Source organism: Platichthys flesus, chromosome 5, assembly GCF_949316205.1.
Source record: "Platichthys flesus chromosome 5, fPlaFle2.1, whole genome shotgun sequence".
Taxonomy (NCBI): Eukaryota; Metazoa; Chordata; class Actinopteri; order Pleuronectiformes; family Pleuronectidae; genus Platichthys; species Platichthys flesus.
Genome location: NC_084949.1, coordinates 11,579,134 through 11,601,102, shown reverse-complemented (window position 1 = coordinate 11,601,102; position 21,969 = coordinate 11,579,134). Strand labels below are relative to the sequence as shown.

Genomic DNA, 21,969 nt, shown 5'->3' with positions numbered 1-21,969 from the left:
TTTTATAAATTTGGGAAAGATTATATAATGTTGTCTTTGCTTATTCATTATGGGGTATTAAGTGTAGATAGATGACATGAACCAAAATTAATTCAAATGATTATAGCATAAGGCTGCTGCATAATAAGATGTCCAAAAAGTGAAGGGGTCTGAAGAGTTTCTGAATGCACAGCATGTGTGTGCCTGCCCATCAGAGCTGGTTTCAGCCTGCAGCAGTGTCACTGTAATTGCCGTAGCTGTCAAACCACCCGAAGATCCTCACTCCTGTTGACTAGACCAGCAACTTCCCCCACCCCATAACACATGCTTAACTATAGGATAATGACTAATAGGACAAGGTTTTCATTCCCTCTCTTTTATCTCTTGTCTACCTGTCTTTCAGTCTGTCTCTTGGTTTCTCCTCTTCTTAACCTCTGCAGCAGCATAGGCTCTGTTTTTGCAGATCACTAAGTCAGGCGCGATATGAAGTATCTAGCTCCAACACTTATTTTATTGCCTGGATGCTGAGAACTTCACAGCAGCAAACCTCCCCTCACCTTTAATCCACCTCAAGACTGCTCTACATTTGTTATACTTTTACGTTCAACCCAGAATAAATACCACAGTTTGTTCTGACAAACAGTGAATGCAGACATGTCGTCTGGAGACATGGTTGAATTTGTAGAGGTCTAGTAAAAAGAGAAGAAGAGATTTTGCATTGGACGCTCTGGAGACTTCTTACATGCTAGTAGGCTACATAGCACATGGTAAGTCATTTAGTCTGATACTGACCAATAAACTCCCATTTCTACGTAAAAAAAAATTAGGAAATTTGTCTGGTGACACAAAATTCTGCGAAAAATCAACCTGCGTCATTCATCAGGTGACCTTAACTGGACACCTATCCTCTCTTCAGCCTTTTTCACGAAATAGATAAAAGTCTAAAATCCAAATGTATGTGGATTTAAAATTAATGGAATGAAGCCAGTCAATCAGTTGATGTGGATATTTTCTAATGAAGGTGAGCTAGAAGAATAGAATAAAATGGCCAATGCTGGTGTAAACACCCTATAAATAAACTCTGTAGCATAGAAGGAGCAATGTTGTAAAAGAAATATCCTTTAAAGTGCGTCTTCATTACTTGGGTGCAACCAAACATGGAAAACCACTGCCAAGGGAGCTCTTCTCTGTCTGCTAATGTTCCGTACCTCACATTGAAACCAGGAAATGTAGATTTATTTCCCACTAAAGTACCTGTGAGGAGGGTACACATTCTCCTCATCCTGGGGGAGTCTAGTAAAGTGATGGACTTCTGTTGGGGGGGAAAGGAGCTAGGTATGAACATTTCAGCCAACCTGCTTCAGGCTAAGGCATTAATGTTCGTTGATGTGTATTTTTTGGCTGCAGACTGGACGTAGAGCATGAGCTCTGTTAATATACCCTTTGGCTTGTATGCATGATTCCCTAACCCTCACAGTGGTGATTGGGAGATTAACCTTCCAAAGTGCCCTTGAGCAAAGCATGTGTGAAAGAGTTTTTTGTGTAATATCTTGTTAACACTTCATAAATTGAAATTTAGTCTGCTCTGCCGAAAGGGCTCTTTATTGAATTTGACTTGCCAGTTTCTCCAAAGGAAAAGTACAATGCTAATCTAACACCGGCAACTGTTTAATCATCTCATTGTTTTCAACTCTGAATCACAGATTTAGCTACTGGCCCATCCAAGGACAGTGACTGACCCCAACCATGGCCAAAGCACTGTTGAGCAGTGCAGTGTAGCAGGTCTTCATTCTCTATACTCATTGTTGTAGGTTTTCTCAAAGACACAGGAAGCTGTTACTACACATTAACATTGTTAATGAATCAAATAGGAACCCTGATTGACTTCTGGTGAAAAGGGCAATGTAAGGGAACTCTACCTGTAGTCATGATCTGGCTACACAGTAGTTATACAAAGTTTACAACTGTATGTACTGGTATTTCTCTGCGGATTTGTAAAGCTGTGTCCTTCAATTCAGATGATCAAAAGCACTTGAAAGATATTTGACCCTTTTTTACACTTGAAATTTCTTTGGAAGATTTTCTTTAAATTCATAGGGTAATCACTTCCCAGAGATTTGTTGGGATCGAAACCACAGAAATCCCACCCTGAAAGAGTTCTCTGCCAGCATTGTCCTCTACCGCTGTCTCTTCAGTTCATGACCTGTTTTATAGCAACAAGTATGTAACATAGACCATTGCAATGCCTGCCCCTGGATTGCTCTTTATACACGACACATAAAAGAATAAAATACAAGCAATGGCCCTCTAAAAATACCAAAGGTGTTAAAAAGGTGTACAGTATTGTAAACATGTATTGATCCCCATTACAAAAATGAAGTACATATATCCTAAAGAGGTTTTTCCAAGAGAAATACTTGAATCACTGACCCTGCACAATCTTAAAGGTTCTCACCATGTCATGGAGCACCTTTATGAATGTTATTTAGACAAGAATGGATACTTGGAATATTGTCAAATTTCATTGAATGATAAAAAAATAAATAACTTGGCAGTGGTTGTATAAAAGTTGTGTTGCACTGTTATACATCGTGTTAATAGTGTTGATTATTGTAGAAGGTGCTTGTAAGGACCTCTACTCATCATCCAACATTATTCAGGAAGTTTATAAAGGTATTGTAACATGTTGAATAACAACGAGTCTTCAGTTTAAGTTATGAATTCAAAAGGCAGCATACTATTTAATGTTTTACATCATGCAATTCCAGGGTGCTTTACTCCGCGGAGCTCTTTAAACCTTTAATCAGCGAGTGCACATTTTTCCTTTGTCATATTAGCTTTAGCTGCACAACCATAGTTTGGTGCTGCTTCTGATAGAGCAGCTGGGGGATTGAAAACCTTGTTCACAGTCGATTCATTATTGATCCTGTGGTAATAGTCTAATGGTGGCTAAAGCATGAAGCTAAAACAACTCATACTACTGTCTGTGCAAGTGCGCGCTTGCACTGAAACCACCTCTTCCAGCATTACTCAAGTTTGTTGATGTGCTTCTCAGGTTGGAGTCGCCGACTCGGACTCTTACCCTTGAGGCCCCCAGAGGTGTCGAGATCAACGCAGGAGTGGGAGACTTCACAGCATCCTGTAGGAAAGACCTTCTCCTCCAGTCGTCAGAAGGAGAGGTGGGTGTTTGTTTTTAGCCATAGTCAGTATGCTTTAGTTTAGTGTGTGTCTGTGTATGTTCTTTTAGTGTGGATGAGAAAAAGCTGCAATACGTAGCTATGTTTATTTGGAAATGGTGAAGACATATACTAGTAAAGCAAATGTAGTGTGTGTGTGTGTGTGTCTAGACTCTGTGGCAGTCTATAGTGTTGGGCCTACTTCATTAAAGTACCTTATTAGGATAATGAGTGTCATCAATCGAGGCGACCTTGTCCTCCTTTTCTCCCCTCCTCCTCTCATCCCTCCTTCCTCTTCCCCTCTTCTATTTGCGAGATGTGACTTCATTAAAGCAGGTTTGATGAGGTTCCCTGTCAGATGCTGTTGCATTTGTGTGTGTGTGAGTGTTGAGAGTGTGTGCGTGTTTGTACACATCAGGGTTTTTGTCTGTATTATTGTTAGACCGCTATCGCACTGTCAAGATCTGTGCTTTGCAGCCTGCCATGTTCTGTGAGCACCATAGCAGACTTAAGAATTATCCGTGTGTGTGTGTGTGTGTGTGTGTGTGTGTGTGTGTGTGTGTGTGTGTGTGTGTGTTTGTGTTTGTGTGTGCAAATGCTCATCAGCCTGGCATGTTGCATGTCTGCTGGAGCAGTGTGTCATTAACTCAGTAATTAACAGAAAAATGGGCACTTCTTGTATGTCGCACTCACTTTCATTGCCAGTCACACACACGCTGTCTTTTATCGCAAATTCACACACTCATACACATGTTTTTTTCCAACTACAAGTCATTGACAAAATATATTCTCTTGCCCCTTATCCTACCCTTGCACATCACAACTACAAGCCTTATCCCTATACCCTATCCAACACCACATAACCCATTTTTAACCTGGACCCTAAAACCATGACTGGACCACAAAGTGTCCCTTTGGTTAGGTGTGTATTCAAATACACAAACACACACACACACACACACACACACCACTCACTGATAGCGGAGGTCTATGAAATCAACAGTACAAGTTTGATGCTCCTTGTCGAAGCTCATTTCTTATTTCCTATCCTGTTTTTTTTTGTCCTATGCTCTTCTTGTATTTCTCTCTCCTCTCCTTATCTTTCACTTTCTTATCTTTTTTTTCCACTCTGCCTTTCCTTTGAAAGTACACAGTGTCATCCTTAGATCGAGGAACTGGATTTCTGCTTTAAATGAAGAACATGCAGTTTAGTTTTAGCATATCGGAAACACAATAATGAGGTGGGGTTGTCCGATAAACAGTAGATGGTGGACTCCTCAAATATTGATTGAATGTGTCCTGCCAGGCAGAATGAATACTGTGTATTGAAGCTGTGGAGTGCTGTGTAGAGAGTATACAAAAGTGTAGTTAGATAATTATAGTGCTGAATAATTTTTTTTTAATGAAGCTCTACATGTTGGTGGGGAAGTAAAAGCAGCATTTTATTAACAGAAAAAAATGATATTTAAGAAAAAATTGTTTTTTTCTGCCTGTAATATCTTTATGCATATTATTTAATAACCAGCTGGGTGTCAAAAGTTGCAAAGTACAGTAGCAAAAACACCATAAAGTTGTGACACTAATAACACTTCAGACCCTCTAATATATTTATGAGATACTAAGGTTAAGCTACAATAAATAAGCCTAAATGTTTGACATTTAGAGCTTGTAAACCTATTATGCAGATATTATTCTCTATTTCATTAATATACGATGTAAAACATCTTTAGTGCTTGCAAGAAAGCAAAATGACTGACTGCTGTAAAAGTTTCAAGCACCATTGTTGTTTAATCCATCCAAGGCCATTCCAGAACCTTGCAGCTTAGTTTTTATGAACCAGATAATATCCAGAGTCTCAAGCTTTTTATGGCAAAAAATGTTCTAATGCCATAAAATACTTTTGGGGGATGTCAAAGACTCCCAAGGGGTCTAAGGATACCCATGTATCTCAGTTGAAGATCAAAATATAACTGACATAAAGCGCTCCATAAGGCTGTCAGAGGGGCAATGACAGATAGAATAAAACATTTTGAGGGGACAAATAATTAAACTCAGGGAAGAAAATAAGCCTTTGAGCACACAGCTACAGGCCAGTTTGGCCCCTACTCATCCATACTACTCCTTTTCAGTTTTAAAAATACCCTTTTGAAACCGAAATGATCTCCATCCACGCAAGTTTTTTTCAGCTTCGTATCAGTAAAAATCTTTGTCCACGCTAACACACACTGAGCATGTGTGCGTCGCTATGGCCAGGAAGCGGATTGTCTACTCTGCAGCTAGTAGCCTACTTACAGTAAACACTATGAACAAGACACAATAATGGTGAAAGGTAGGATTTCAGACCGATGATGATATGGAAGTGTTACTAACAATAAACTAGTATTTAGGTCATGACTGAACAAGGGCAGGTGACTGTGTCTTTATTACCAAATGTCCCGGTTATTTGTCCGACGATACTACATCAGTTCAACAGCAGCTTTTCCAAAGGTCTCCATTTCAAGCACATAAAAACTCATGTAAACATGGCGACAGTGATGTTTTTTACAACTACATATACTTAAAAAAAGTTGTGTTGATGTGACCTGAGTCCGCAGATTGGAATTTGTTGTTTTTCCATGCTTTTGGTCTAAAGGGATGGAGGTCGGACGTCCAGTCACCTGCCCAGCAGTGCACATGATATATTAATGTGTGTCCTTGAGCCAAGCACAAGGTTTGACAATGCCAAACTGAAAGACTGACAATGTTGATATAATAATAATTCATGTTCTAAAGGCAAAACATAATTGCAGTATGGGACATTGCCTCGTAATTAAACTTCTGCCCAAAACCCTAACAATGTCTCTCCTCCCGTTCCGTTTTCCCCCGTCTCCTATATCCCTCCCTTGTTCCCGTACCTTATTCTTTCTTCCCTGACTTGTCTCACGATCGCTACCATCTTCTTTTCTTTTCCTCCCTTTGTTTTTGTTTTACTTTCTTGTCTTACACCTGCCTCTCATCCTCCTCCTCCCTCCTCAGCCTTTCAGCCTCCCAGTCCTTCATCTCTAAGTAACCCAGCCTATCTAATTAACTTTCCACTGCCAGGGTTATACATCACTGCGGCTGTCACTTCATAGGGAAAAGGGAGGGAAGGGGGGTATTATAATTTTTACCTCCTTTGTGTCATTTTTCTTTCTCTCTGTTTCGTGGGTTCATTTGGGTCTCCCTGCTCTGTCTTCCTGCTGTGTAACCCCCCCCGTATTGTAAATAGATGTCTTCCTATTGATGGTGAACAATAGAGTTTAGCCGTGTGTAGCAATGATTGTGCTGAGGGCCTTTGGCAAGACCTGATACTGTGAAAGGCTTGACAAAATAATGGACTTTTGGTGCTCTGCTGCTCAGCCTCGTAACCTTATAGTTCAGCCCAGAAAAAATATCTTTAAACTACGTTACAGCTTTATAAGAAGCCTTATCAGCAAAACATTTGCTTAGGAAGGCCCATGTAATTACAGTGGGCAAATGTGAGGGATTGAGATATACATTGATGTGATGAACTTCCCCTAATACTGCCATTCGGAATAAAACCATTGTTATTGAAAGGGTTGAGGTCGGAAAATTTGTATTCTAGTGCTTTCATAAGAGGGGTCATTTTTGTAGTGCTCACCAAACAAAATTTATGTTTGATCTGCAATTCAAAAAGACCATCCCGTTTTTGCCATCCCACATAGCACCTATTCATAAATACTTGTTAGTTAATTTGAAATTATGCTGGAAGATAAGATGATCCCACCACTGCTTTAATGTATGCCAGTTAGTGTTAATGTGTATTCCACCTTTTTTTTTAAACAGCCACAGGTTATATTAAAAATCGGTTATAATATAAATATTCAAAATGTATATTTTCACATTTCTATGAAGAATGTAACAGCAGAGCATATTATTTGATGTTTATTCCTTATAATGAATCACTATCAGTCGTAAGGTCACCCTTACCTGTGACTGGCAGAGAGCAAAAGAAAGGTGTGGTTCCCCACAGGGTCAACATAAGTGATTTTCTGGGTTTTGTTTCTGAAACTCTGAATGCTCTTTCCTCCCTCATCTCTATCTGCACAAAGCTCCCAAACACTTACTTTTTACTTTTTTATACTTGACAGAGTTATTTTTTCAATCAATATCTGTCAACATAGCTTATGTCCCTTGATGCTTCACTTGTAGCCAATTCTTATTCATATGCTTATTCATGAGTATACCTCATGCTCAATTCTAAAGCACTAAAAAGATGCTGTCACCAGGGAACAGCTTCAACTCACCCTATTCACACATTATGCTAACGCATGCATCTCGGCCCTGAGAGTATAGACCATTGTCCTGACAATCATTGCCTTGTATCTTTAAACATATAAGAGTTTCGCCTTTTGAGAAGCTAATGTTGTCTTCAACATCTATAAAGACACAGAGACAGGTAGGCAGAGACAGAAACAGACATGAAGCGACAGGAGAAGACACCTGAAAGGCAGAGTTTAATGATCAAAACTGGCATACAGACAGAGGAGCACTCACTACAGCTACATTATCACTGCCTTTTTCCTCTTCCCATCTTACCTCGTGCCCCCGCCCTGTGCTGGCTTTTTTCTCGAGATATCACACTATACCCCTGAGTCGCTTTTTATGACTGTGGTACCCAATAGCGCAATCTCCTCATCAGACAATCTCTTCAATAAGGGTCCATTTATATGAGGACATGTGTTATCCTTGAGGTTGGAGACTCACATTAGATTTCTGTCGATGTGACACATACAACTCCAAAGCAGCTTCTCTGAAAGATATGAACATTCTAATAACCAGTGACATTTTCATTACTTATTTCTTTATTATTGTATCTAATTGAAGCAACAAAAAAGAGGATCTCCTTATAACCTTTCATCATACATACTCTTATTGTGTTTCATCGTGCAAAAACACGAAAATGCCATGTCATTGCATCGTAGTGTGGCGCGCCACGAACAACATATCTCACTTGGGCTGTGAAGGAAGTGTCTCTTCTGTCTGTGCCAACTTAGTCTGTTTTATGTTCAAAGGCAGCAAAAAACATATATACACATCCCTTAAAAAGGGGTTTATCCAAATAGCTTGCCATTTCATCCATTCTCATAAAAGCTTCGGCGACCGCTGACACCTTCAAATGAACAAAGGGGAGCAGATGAAGGGAGGATGAGGGGAGGATCGGATGAGTGGGAGGCGCAGAAGGATGGCAGAAAATAGATGTTTTTGTCGATTTTGCAGTAGAAAATAAAGGCGGGCAGGACAGCAAGGCTTAAAGCCAAATCAATGTTGTCAGCAGCTGGCACTTAAGAAGGGGCCATTAAAGTTTAAAAAGTTTGGAAAGCAGTGGTGGAATTAGGGCCAAATGGGTGAGAGGTAGGGGAGTGCTGGCTTCCATTAAAATCAAAGCCAACAAGAGTAGACAGATCCTCTCAGGATTCCTGTAGTCCTCCTACCTTTTTATCAACTCCCTCTCTCTCGCCCTCTGCCTTCATCTCTCTATCTATCCCTTATTCAATCTCTGTGTCTTTCTGCTTGTCCATCCATTTTCTCGTCCCTTCGATTTTGTATGCTCTTGAACCGCCTCTCTACTTGTCTCTTTCGTACCACGTCTGCAGGTCTTTCTGGCAACATCTATGCAGCACTCCTCCTTCTTTACAGGAGAGAAGTTGTCTTGCCTCTCACGCTATTTATTTTAACAGACAACGTCTAGTCTGATTTGATTTCCTTGCAAACTGAAATGTGGAACCTGAATTTGCTGATTGTCTGTCATGTTTCAATGTGGGCCACTTGTCAGCCGTAGAACCTCAGAAAAAATTGGTTTTAAAGATTTTACAAGTCGGCGACCTAAGTTTTGCTTCAACAAATGGCTCAAAGTGTCTTTTGGATTATAGCTTTAATATTAAACCAAATCCTCGTCATAGGGTTAGAAATTGAATATTCTCCTCCTTAATACATTTATAGTGTCAGAGGGCTACATTTGCCTTGAAGTGGAAAAGGTCCAGTGCGTTGGGATAGGCTAGAGTTCCAATTAGGCTGCAAATTATTACATTTTGATGTTATTTGCTGTTTGTTTAGAGGCAGACAGCACAGTATAATACTCCCAAGGGAGTGATACTGCAACCCGCTCTGCAAATACTGTCTAAATGCCCTGCAGTAGTTCATGTAAGTTGCAACTGTAGTGGTTTGTGGTTATATTGAGAAGCTCCTTCATGTGAATGTAAATCACAAGAGACCATTAAATGAAGTTTTGGTAGTGATCCACTGCTGACAGCGCAACGCCCAGTCCAAACCATTTCCTTGGAGAATGTTATATATTTTTATAGTATGTCGTCTTCTCTGTAAATGCAACACTTGCAGGTTTTCTGGTGACTTGCCCCAGTGGGTGTTTGGTAGAAGCCACTTCACTTCAATTGAGACTTTATTAAGGACAGAGCGCATGGGGGTCCAGTTAACAACAGGGACTATTGCTACACAAAAGCAATTTGCGAGCACTGCTTACATGCAGATTACAAGTATCGTCAGCATCATTCCGCACATTGTTGTTGCTCACAGAAAAGTTAGCAGGTTCTACAAGGCCTCGGCCAGACCACTTACGAGCTGCAAGTGTGGAGTTTATTTTGTGAAGAAATGAGGACGACATCTCAAGCATCTCTGTTTTGCTTGCACATTGCACAGGAAGTGAAAATGGCTCTAGCCATATTCTCTGTGGGACACAATACACATCGTGCATTCTCTTATTCCCTGCCCAATTGGCTACTATTCATTTGTATGTGTCGTTGTAGGGGCCCAGCTATTCTCTTATATCAGAAACAAGAGGCAAACACATGTCATCACCATGAAGGGGCTGGTACAGTGGTCTGACAGTGCTTATGAAAAGGAATTGAATTTAAATATCATGCGATATTTCCGTAACGTTGATGCTAGAAAACAGGTGAGGATACTCTGTGCGGTTATAGAAGCTGTTATTTAGCTAGATAAGAAACAATAGAACATAGAAACTTTAAATAGTAAATCAAATGTCCAAACGTGCTAGATTACTCTATAAAACAACAAAGCGTTGCTAACAAATTGTGTCATCGTTAGCTTAAAGTCCTTTCAGAGATGCAAGAAAACTCTGGATACCCAACATGAAGAATGTTGCCTCGAGGAGTTCATAATATGCACCAAAGCTGACTGCAGTGAGGTGAAATTGGGTTAACAGAAACTTTTGAAAAGTTGGGTTACCATGGAGTTTTATTGCTTGTTGACACAATGCTGGGGTTTATTAAAACGCTGTAGCCTGGAGGTGTTACTGATGTGGTACACTGGGACTAGTTTGTTTTCCACCAGGGTGAGTGAATTAGAATACTGGCAGGGGGTAACTCCCTGTCGTAACACTATCATGCTGTGGTGGCCTTATGACCATACACATAAGCAATAACGTACACATAAAATAAGCACTCAAATACAGTTTGCAGCCACTTAAACAGACAAAATCAAAAAAGAACATTGACTTCAACTTTTCTCATATAAGATACACACCCACACATAAACACAGACACACAATTCAAACAACTAAAAATGCACATACACATAGGAGCGCATATTTGTGAGCACACACAGAGGAAACTCACTCTGTCACAGCTCTCTGGAGCCGCTCTGTTTACTTTTCAGGATGCTTTTCAAAAGATAACACCTCAATGGATGTAGATACCCAAACCCTGGGAGAACAGGATCTTTTTCAGAAGGTGTGATTAACATCAGAAAAATCATTAACTTAGACTTCGCGCTGCCTGAGGCGATCATCATTAAAGTTGTTTTAGTGTGGATGTGTGTGTGTGTGTGTCAGACAGACTGTGTGAGATCTGACTGCTTGTCTCTCTATTTTTTCCCAGTTTCTGTCAGTGTTCATGTTCACGATATGCTGAGGCTGCTTCAATCCCTGTGTGTTTTCATGTGTGTTTAAGGGCATTACTGTGTCTTTTCCCAGCTCCCTGTGTGAACACAATTGTCGGTGTATGTATGTGTGTGTTTGTGTGCGGGTAGTACAGTTATATTTATTTTACTTATATTGCTCCAGTTTCAGCTACATCTGGGCTACTATGCTCTCTGTCTATCTCCAGCCTCTGTCATTAAGTCCATTGTCAGCTCCCATTCCGGCATGTGTCCATTCAACAAGCCTAATGGTCTGTGTAATACACTGATAGCTTCACAACCTCCCACCTATTTGTGTTGTTGGAGTGTGTGTGAGTGCAGGGGTGGGGGGCAAGAAAAATAAAACTGGATGGGAGGCAGTGTGAGCTGAGGCTATTTGAACATAGAGGTTGAATTGTGTGTCTTTCTGTGCAGAACTCTGTGTAGTTGAGTGTTTGTGTTGGTGAGATTGGACTTCTATTGTCCTTTCAACCTCTGTCACACTTTCTGAACTCATCACTTCCCCCATCCTCTCAGTCAAAGACTTTAAAGTTGACTCTGTCTAATCCACTTTGGTTCCAGGTCAGGTTAAACTTCTGCAAGCCTTGAGTCTGTGCAATATTTGATTGGCCTTGACAGCCCCAAAAAAAGAGTCTGATAAAAGGAGGCACAAAGGCTGCATTCAGGCATAACAAACTCCACTGTTGAGGTCTTCAAGGATCCAGCCACATTTTATAATGGGCAAACAGATCCAGGTCTAATCTTGCTAATCAGTATGTGTAAAACTCAAGTTGATCCGAGAAGACCCAGCTGTGATCAGACAGCACTGATATTGACTTTAAGTGCTGTGTGTGCGTGTGCCTGTGTCCTGTGCAAGTTCCCCAACTGCAGTGTAAGAGATAAGAGGTCAGAATCGATAAAGAGAGCACGAAATTATAACAAATGATAACATTAGCAGCAATGGCAATGGCCGATCATTATTGTAGTTCAAACGGGCAATGTTATCTTTATAATGCAAGATGCAACAAATCAGTCGCCCCACTTCATTCAACAGAAAGAAGTAACAGAAAACCTGGGTTTATTTTACCAGCTTTCTTAGCAAGAAGGATGGAGTATTTGAAGGAGCCTTATTGCCTCCATGGAGCTGCTGCAACCCGACAAAATAAATTGTTCTAAAGAGAAGATTAACAATATGGCACAAATTACAATGTATATCATATTTTAAAGACATAAAATAACAGACATACAAACAAACACTGCACATCTACACAAATTTGAACCTTGGATTTTCGAAGTCTAATTACAGGAGGGAATTACTGTGGACCATGCACAGCTGAGGATTTGTTTAAACTTGTTGTTTTTAGTCCGACCAGCACCACCATCTGACATCAGGCATCTCACCAAAGAGAAGCTAAGTTATGTTCAATAAGTCAGTATGGCCCTTGAAGGATGTCATACAAAATGTATGGCTCTTCATAGGAAAACCTCTGGTCTATTCTACATGAGCGTCCCAGCACAATCCAATGTAGTGTAAATGTTGCCATGTTTCAATGTTGTCTTTGTCCTGTGTCAAAGGTCTGTGTTAGTGTTAATCATAGGTAAATCTCATATCAGTTCTATGTTAGTCAAAGGTTGGATCCAGGTTTGCTCAATGAGATCTACTGACTTGCTCGTCTGAACAGGGTCTGGTCTCATTCTTGTCAATGAAAATAGCAATTTTAGTCAAGTTTCTACCTTATGAGCAATATTTTAGTCTTTTGTGTTTTTTACATGTTAATGAAGTCAGTTATTGTTTAATGAAGTTAATACCAACTCATATTTTTGTCATAGAAAAATTGTCGTGTTTTGTGGGCATAGTTTCCAATAATGAAATTCATACCTACTCCCACAATTCTCCTCTGTCTTCTACCGATCCCCCTCCAAAGACACTTTAACCCTCTATTCTTCTCTGCCGTCTTTCTCCCTCCACCTCCCTCTGCCTTTCATTCCACGAAAAGCTCATCCTTTCATTGCCACCTTCCCGTCCTCTCCCACAGCTCACTCGCCTCCCACCCTCTTTTCCCCATTCCTCAGCTGTGCAAAAGGAAATCATCCATGAAAATGTTTTGACCCTCTGTAATTGCTGCTTCCCCCATGTTTCCCATCTCCTTGACGCCAGAGCCACGATCCTGCTCAACTGATGGTGGAGAGATGGGCTTAGACACACAAACACATTTGTGCTGCATGCACACACCCATTTATGCAAATGCATGAGGGGCACGAATATATAAGACACTAACAGGAACACACATTTTCTCATAATATATAATTTAGTATGTATGCAGGGAGTGAGCAAATTCATATCAACTCCTTTAATGCCACAGCCTTGCAGTGAAGTGTCCAGGGATTGTGTCACACAAGTTTAGATTCATTACATTTCCAACCATAATTTGTGTTTTTAGACTCTTTTTAAATGTTTGTGAACCCAATTTATTTTAATCTATGTATCCATCCATCTAGCTATCTATATTTATTACGTGTGAAAATCATATTTCTGTTATAAGTGAGTTTATTATTGATTTATTTATTTATTGATTAAACAATTCAGTTTATGTTGTAATTGCTTATATAAGTTATTAATGCAAGGATTTGAGGTCAGTATAATCCTTGACATCAAACAACTTTTAAACACAAGCGTACACTGGGAAAAAAATGCTGATAATATAAGACTAAAGTCCTAATTTTTACGAGAATAAAGTCATTGTTTTTGCCTAAATGGCATTGCTAGTGTTCAACTGTAAGGCTATTGTTGGTAACATCTGTATGATGTAGGGTTTCATAGTTTTTTCAGGAGCCAATGAGATTTAGGATCCTGAAAGGAGCAGAAGTCCGGCAGGTGCCCGTTCTCCTTGCTGTTTATTCAGAAAATACAGTTTTTTATTCTTTATATTTGCAATATTGTGTTACTTTTTTCATTAGATTACCATTTATGGGTCTAATACTCCGTTGTACCAGCCTATTTCATGATTCAGTGGACTGTTGCTCTAGGCTGGTAGCACCTATACAACCATAGCACCTTGTAGATGTAGGAAGGTGTATCAGTGTAGGCTAACACACATGCAGGTACAATGCATCCAAGTCACTGAATATGTGTAGAAACAAAGCACAGATTTATAAAAGCTCTATGCATGAATATGTATGAATATATGTGTCTGTGTGTACACAACTTCATATGCTGCTTACAATAGGCCGACCTAATACAGACACATTCATTTTAGTTGAATCTCAGCGCTAAACCAACACGAAGCAACAACAAATGACTTCCCCTCTCCTTCCACTACTTTCCTTCCCTCTTTTCATCCATCTGTCCATCCACCACCTCTCCTCTACTGTCTTTAATGCACACTACCCAGCAGCCATCCATTTCTATCTCACTCTTTCCATCGGCTGTCCTCTCACCTCTATTTCTATTGATCTCTCCCTCACTCCATCCCCCCTTGTAAATTACAATTTCTACTGACTAATCTGTCTGTTCTGTCCAATCTCATAATTGGCATCCTCTTGTTCCCTTCTGGTTGGTCTCTCCATCCGTCTCTCCTCCTCCTCCATCTTCAAATTGTTTTCATCCCTCCTTCCCTTGTTCCCCTGCTTGTGTTTTGAAGCCATGATGTTTCCAGTGTTATGGAAGAGAAACCAGTAATTTCATTGGCATTTCCACATTCATGTACACATCTCCTCATTCTCACATCTCATTGCCATGCCCAAGTTCATTTTAGGATTTTGTTGCCATGGCAAGCAGGGTGCTGGAATTAGATTTGGGTTATGTTGCCAACCGTGACTGAGTCCTTTCCTCTGTAAGTCCATAACTGAGCCCTGGCAGCTTTTATTGGGAAGCCAAAGGGAAGATGACAGGTTTGTACCAGGGACCTGTTAAAGGGATACCTTGACATTTAGAAATTGTAGTATGATATTTTCCTTTTCCCAGTACACAGGGAGCGAAGCGCACGTATTATTTTTTCTCCATAGGCCCTGAAATGTCCCAATTCATTGTTATTATAGCATCATTAAAAGCGAATGAGTTAGCTGAACACAGTAACTTCAAAAAGGCTCTCTGTGTTGCCTTTTTGTGGGCTCCTTTGCTCCCTTCACTTGTTACCAGTGGCTGCCCGCATTCGCTTCAAGACACTAGTACTTGCTAACCAAGCTTCAAACAGATCGGGCCCAGTGTACTTCCACTCCGCTCTGCATCTACTGATCGGCTTGTTGCTCTCTCACTGCGAGCTAACCACTTAACATAATCATGAAATAATAAAGTTATTTCCCATCTATCAGGCAACGTATGCATCGACTGAATGTCACACCATCAAAGTATTTCAAGCACCACAGACTTTCCTAAGTTATAGTACAGGAGACCTGGTAAAAAGGTACATTATGTTACTAAGTGAAGGCTTCAGAGTTATTAAGGATGGCACCAGCTTTAGGGCAATACCTGCTCTGATTACCTTCCTATCTATCTCAAGGTTAATGTCTTATAGATGTACAGCTTTTATCTACACAGATATTTAAAGGCAACCTGAGTCTCACTTTTGCTCTGTGTGTGTATGTGTGTGTGTGTTTGTGTCAGTGTGTGTTGTTTATATAGGTTGAGAAGTGCCCCGTCAGCCAATGTGAAATCATTAGTTACACTAATTGGTTCCTCACTGTTGGGGTATCTCAATCCCTCATAGCTCTCTTCTCCTTTTTTTTCTTCCATTCATCTCATCTCCCTCTCTTCATGTCCTCCTATATTCTTCCAACCACTTGTGATTTACATTTTCTCTCTGTCATCCTTCTTTCATCTATCTTCCACTCTCTCTCTTTCTCTCTATCTATCTATCGCTCTCTCATTTCTCTTCCCATTTCCCTCTGTTTTGTTGCACTCAGCTATTTTCGACACACATTTTCACCTCTTTACTCTTCATTTCTAAAAAACAGTATGTGAAGAGTGGGTAGCCGACCCTCTGCTGATATTACCGTCCTGCCCTGGGGTGTCTGAGTATATGCGAGCGAGAGAAAAGCAAGAGAGCAGAGTTCCGTTAAACTTTGAAGAGTAAATAAACATTTTGTATTGATTCCCATTTGAAATGTAACATGTATCAATCTGAGGACGAGAGAAGTAGGCTGAAGGAATGCAAGAAGAAGTGAGGATTAGGGGGGATGGAGTCCTTCCTTCTTCTCTTTCATTTAGTTCTCCATCCTCCTATAGAAAAGTTTCTCATTCTCGTTGACAGTTGTTTCAATTTCAAAAAAATACTTTGCTGTAATTTAAGTGAGCTCTTTTTGCTCTGTGGAGAGGATGTACTGCATCAGTCAGATGCGTCAGATTTGTCCTAATGGAAGCCATGGGACCACACTGACCATAATCAGTGTAATATCCCACACATCAAGGTAACATCCTAAAATGTCTTGTATTGTCGGTCCAACAGTCCAAAGATTCAGAGAGTTATTTGTGCTTTATTTTGGGAATGAAGTGTTGTCTCTGTATGCTGCATCCATACAAAAACCCAGCCTGCAACTGACTGAAAAGTACCTTGCAGGTCCACTTACATTGGAAATCATTAAAAAAAAAATCTGTTTGCAAGCTTTATCGAATGTTTTGTGTAAACTACAACCGTGCATTAAAGTCAAACAGTGCAAACATGACCATTGATATCACTTAACTTTTTATGCGCAGATAAAAGAAAGAAGTGGATTAAATCAGTTTTTTTTTCATGATACCTTATGTTTTATCTTAATTTAAGCTGCATGTTTTTTTTCTTGAAGATTATGTCTTGTCTTGTAAATTCTAAGATAAAGCCCCTGTTTATTGAAAATTTATCAAATAGAATTTTATACTTTATTGATATTTACTTGATTAATGGAAAAACACAAATAAGATACGTTTCTAAATAAGCTGCTGTAAATGTTGGCTTTTTTTGCAGTGGGTTTCTTTTTCTTTGCGTCTTCCTTTCCCTCTTTGTCTTCCCCACACTCCTACTGATTTTCTGGCTTTTTCTCGTCACCTGTCTTGCGCTCTGCCTGATTCACTCCAACTCTGCCTCTTCATCAAAAGATTCCCATTCTAAATAGACATTACCACTCTCTCTATGTATATCTTTCTTGATGATAATCCCAGTCGACCACAGAATATAGTCACATCCCCTGCAGCAGTTGCTCTCTCTTTCTCAGTACTGCACAACCCCAGTTTCTTTTCTTCTTTTTGAAAACATAACTTTCTTTCCGTCTTTATTTCTATTTATTATCTTTGGCAAGACACATATCCATGTGAGCTCAGTTCCCTACAGCCATACTATCAACTCCTATGGATCTATTTCATGTTTTATTTATAATTGTTTTGTTGTGTTATATTTCTTCTTCGTTATGCTTTCATTTTTTCTAAATCATCTTTGTTTCATGTTTGCAGATTTTTCTAGATGCCAACACTATCAGACTGGGCAACATCCCCCTTGGCAGTGCTGTGGACCCCCTGGAGGGGGCGCCTGCAGGTACCACCTACACTAAACAGACTGTCTACGAGCTGTGCGCCTGCGCCAATGGAAAGCTCTACCTGTCCCCAGCTGAGAAAGGCTCTACCTGCCAAACCACTAGTAACTTTTGTCTCTGGAGCTGAAAGTACGAAGCCGAAAGACGCCGAGGACATATGGACTATTAAAAGTTTGAAGCTAATGCTAGCCAACAGACTGAATCATCATGAATTATGGCCTGGTGGGATGCTAATGCCAGCTAACAGGCCGAATCAACGTTGATTGTAGCATGGTGAGAGTTCATGTCCGTCAACCAACCAAATAATGTGGCTTACGGCTTGGGCGGGAAGCTACTGCCTGCTATCAGACCGAATCAACATGGACTGTAGCTCGCTGTGATGCTAATGCCAGCCAAAGGACTGAATCAACATGGACAAGAGCGGTGAGAAGCCACCTCACCGACAAAATTAATATGGATTGGTCAGTAGCTATTGCTAGTCAAGATGATGGATATCTCGGCAGGAGGAAAGCCAAAAAGATTAGCTGATTGGTTTGATACAAGGACCACTCATGGTCATGGATGGACCGTCCCTCCAGGAACCTCAGTGGCTGTTTCTGCCATTGTTGATTATCTGAAGGTCACAAGGATTACATTTGGGGGTCACTTGAGAACAGCAAACTCTTACAATTGTAGTAAGTCCTGTGTTCACTGTTTGACCGAAATGTGCGGGATAACACACTCCTGCTTTTGTTAGGATATGGTGATGGACTACAAACTTGCCAGCACGGACTGAACACGGACTCTGGGTTAGAAGTTCTGGTTACCAGTTGGCTAACAAACATCAATGAGGACTTTGGTTTAGCTCTACAGGTAACTTACTATTAAAGCAGACGATGGTTCAGTCTTGTGGGAAGCTATGGCTAGCTAACGGACCAATCTATACCAGAAAGGCCTTCCCCCCTCTTCCCTTCTAGTCTTAAACCCAAATTTTGAAATTTAACCTTTCCACATTAATCTGCACCTAGTAGTGACTATGTTCTCCAACACTAATTTTTCATTGGACAATTAATGCAAATAATTGTGCTTCAGCCTTGCATTTACCAGCTTTCTCCCCATAAATGTCCTGATTTTCACAGTTTTTTATTTATGTTAGATCTAATATTTTACTTGCTAATTATCTTCTTTCCTCCATTCAGTGTCTCTGTAATCTTTGATCCTTAAATATTTTGCTGCTGGTCCCTGTTTATTTTCTCTGTGCTCTGTCTAATTTTCTTTTATTGTTTTTATGCACCTACTGGGCTGAGAGAAAATGTTGTTCTGCCTATATTATCTTTCCTCCACCAGCCTTGTTAGGACAAATTAAATACATACTGTCTGGTTTCTTCCACTGGTATAGTTAAAACGTTTATTCAAAAATAATAACAGCTGTATCAGGTGCCGTTTTTTCCCTTCCACATTGTCTGGTCCCAAAAATGTTGGGTTCCCGAGGATAGAAGTAACAAGAATAATAAAGAGAAGAGGAAAGTTATTTCAGTCTTTAAATTAAGCCTAAGGTGGGTGCTAAGGCTGACAGACCATGATGTGGTGTGGAACCCCACGTGTAGATAGGCAGAGTCAGTTAGCTGATGGCCAAAACTATTTTGGTATTATGGAGTATTTTACATCTCCATCCTAAGTTACTTATCCGTCACACTTTTCCACCCCTTTGCATGACATTTCTGCTCTTTGTCCTCTTTCCTCTTTGTCATGTATTTTTTGTCATTGAAATATGTTTCGGCTCTTTGCTTTCACCCCATGTCACTTTCTGTTTTGTTAAATGTTTACTCTCTTATAGATACCATGACATGTCATTATGTTGTTTCCATCTCCATTAGCCATCACAAACTCAAATATCAGGCAGATTGCCCCTTCAGTCTCACCTAATGCCCCCTTTCAAAGGTTCAGCAAGGTAAGAAAAGAAAAGTCAAGGAGGTTTTTGTGTCTATATCCAATCATCTCTATTCTACTACTTATCTTGGGTTGAGTCACATGACGTGCAAGTTAATAAAGTTAGTCCAGACATTTCTTATACTAGCAATGTTTCCTCAGCCTATTCTGGGTCTGAGTTTCTTAGCCTTTGGTTCAACCCAAGCTATATTAAGGGGGAATCTAATTTGGTCCCTCATATTATTGATCTGATTTGGGCACAAACAAATACCGTCATCATGGTGGTTGTCCATGAACTCCACAAACAGGATCAGTGACAAGGGGCAACCCTGGCAGAAACTAGTACTATTAGGAAAGCTCTAATTGTAATTATTTTAGGATCAGATAACTCCTAATAACTCAGTGTGATATAGTGCACCCCCCACCCTCTCTAGGGACACAGTTGTTAAGTCTTAAACACTTGCTGGGCAACCTCACATGACCCCTCCAGTAATCTTACAAGGGTGAAGAGTTGGTCCACTGTCCCATTGTTGGATTTTGCAATACTCCTCAATATGAGGTTCACCCAGTCCAGAACAATGTGATACCACAGTAATCTAATCTGTGCGATAATGAAAAGACTCTTCAGACAAGACACTCCAGCCATGAACATAATTTAACATCAAACTCAAAAGAGGCCTAAATCCAGTTCTCCACCAAGTACAAGACTTACAAAAATTGAATAATTCTAGGTTGATCAACAGTCATACCCCTATGGTGTCCTGGTATCAGATCAGAACACTCAAATGTACTGTTTGATATGGCCAATGCATCCTTAGCACCTAAGTCCATCAATTAATTACCACTCAGGTTCAGATAAGACAGACAGTTCCTCTCAATCATCTCTTCATAGTTCCCCACATAAGCCATGAAGTCTGAATATGTCAAACTGCTGTTTGGTGCATAGGCACAAACAACAGTCAGAGCATTGCTCTGATCGACAGGTAACCCCCTCCTACCCCACACCACCAGCATCACACACAGCTTCCTGGATCATCGGGACACACAAACCTCTCCACTATATTAAGGTGGTGTTGAACGGTCGGAATATTCTCAAGCTGGCTAACCTAGCACCCAACCTCTGCAATGACTGAAAAAAGCAAATTTGTGTGTCAGAAATCCCCCTGGTCAAAGTTAGGGATGGATGTGGTTGTATGTGTATGGACTCAGCTGAATTAAGGCCCTGAGGCTTACTTTCATTTCTAAAAAGAAGCGATGCACAGGTGCCTTTGCTGCTGTTGGTAAAAGCACATCACAGTTTGAACGTTCACACCCCCAAGTGTGTGGACAAACTCTCTATTTATCAATCTACCTATCTATTTAGTTTTCTGTCTTTTCCCTCCCCTGTTCTCCTGGTTTTGTAGAGTTCTCAGTATATCCAGCTGAAAAAAATAACAATTCAATCCTGGTTTAAAGTTTAATTTTCTGATGTGTTCCCTATGGTTTTATTCTTGATAATAAAAAAAGCACAAATTATGCCATGTATATAACAATACCAATAAAATACAAAATAAAATAATATTGTTTTTCAAGAGAATCTCTGGAGTTTTCTGTTTCTGTGGTAAAAAAAGCTTGAAATGCCCCTGACAGCTCCACTGTATTTCACATTGTATCTTTTGTGTCCATTTTAACAGTTTGCTTTACAGGTGAACAGGTAATAATTCACGGAACATCGCTCTGATCTGTCTTCTCATGAACATTCTTATGATCTCTGAGCTTTTAAGACGCTACTGATCCTCCTTCTCAAAGTCATCAAACCTGAAACTACAATGGCATCTGACCAAATAGATGAGCTGGTCTGAGTGACTTTAGTTAAGATACATCTCTTAGTATTATAATTGTATGTGTAAGTTCCTCCCTGCTTAAGAGGCTGGATAATCCACATGTTTTAATCACTTTATTTGTTTATGTCTCTGATGTCCTCACTCTACAAAAAACAGCAAACTAAGGCCTGCGCTTTATTTTACTGTCACTTCAAACGTGTCCATCGAACCAAGGCCCTGTTGAAAGAAATGGAGTAACTCTATAAAAGTGAGGTGTATTTCCCTGTGGTCAACACCTGTAGTGCTCCATCTTATTTTTCATTGGCCCTTTTCTGTTCTCTTTATCAATTCCCAGCAGCCCTTGAAAAGTTTACCGCACTGCATCTGTGCTTCTACCCTTACGGAAGAATTGTTTGGAATCATGTCATTGCATACCTGATATCTAAGGTCACATTGTGGATGATAAAGATATCATTGTTCATGAAAAAGTGAAAACTCAGGGTCCTAAACCTCTTTGAGTTTCTCTGACCGCTCTTTAACGTACCTCTTCCTTACTATAGTCTCCTTGTCGTCCTGTAGTTATATTAATGTTGGTTCATGTTATTTATTTCCTGCTTTCCAGAACAATGCTATGATAAACAGTTGTCTTGGATGATCCAGAATAACCAAAGCTTCTTTAATTTCCATTT

General features: G+C 40.1%; 1 protein-coding gene across 1 annotated transcript in view; it reads left to right on the top strand.

Annotated features, from left to right (window-relative positions):
• Nucleotides 1–21,002, top strand: part of LOC133953184 (zeta-sarcoglycan) — a 131,043-nt gene extending 110,041 nt beyond the window's left edge. The window contains exons 6-7 of the mRNA XM_062386981.1: nt 3,035–3,158; nt 17,491–21,002. Of these exons, the coding sequence (XP_062242965.1) occupies nt 3,035–3,158; nt 17,491–17,697 (331 nt within the window). The 3' untranslated portion in view covers nt 17,698–21,002. The remainder of the gene's footprint in view (nt 1–3,034; nt 3,159–17,490) is intronic.
• Nucleotides 21,003–21,969: the final 967 nt, after the last annotated feature.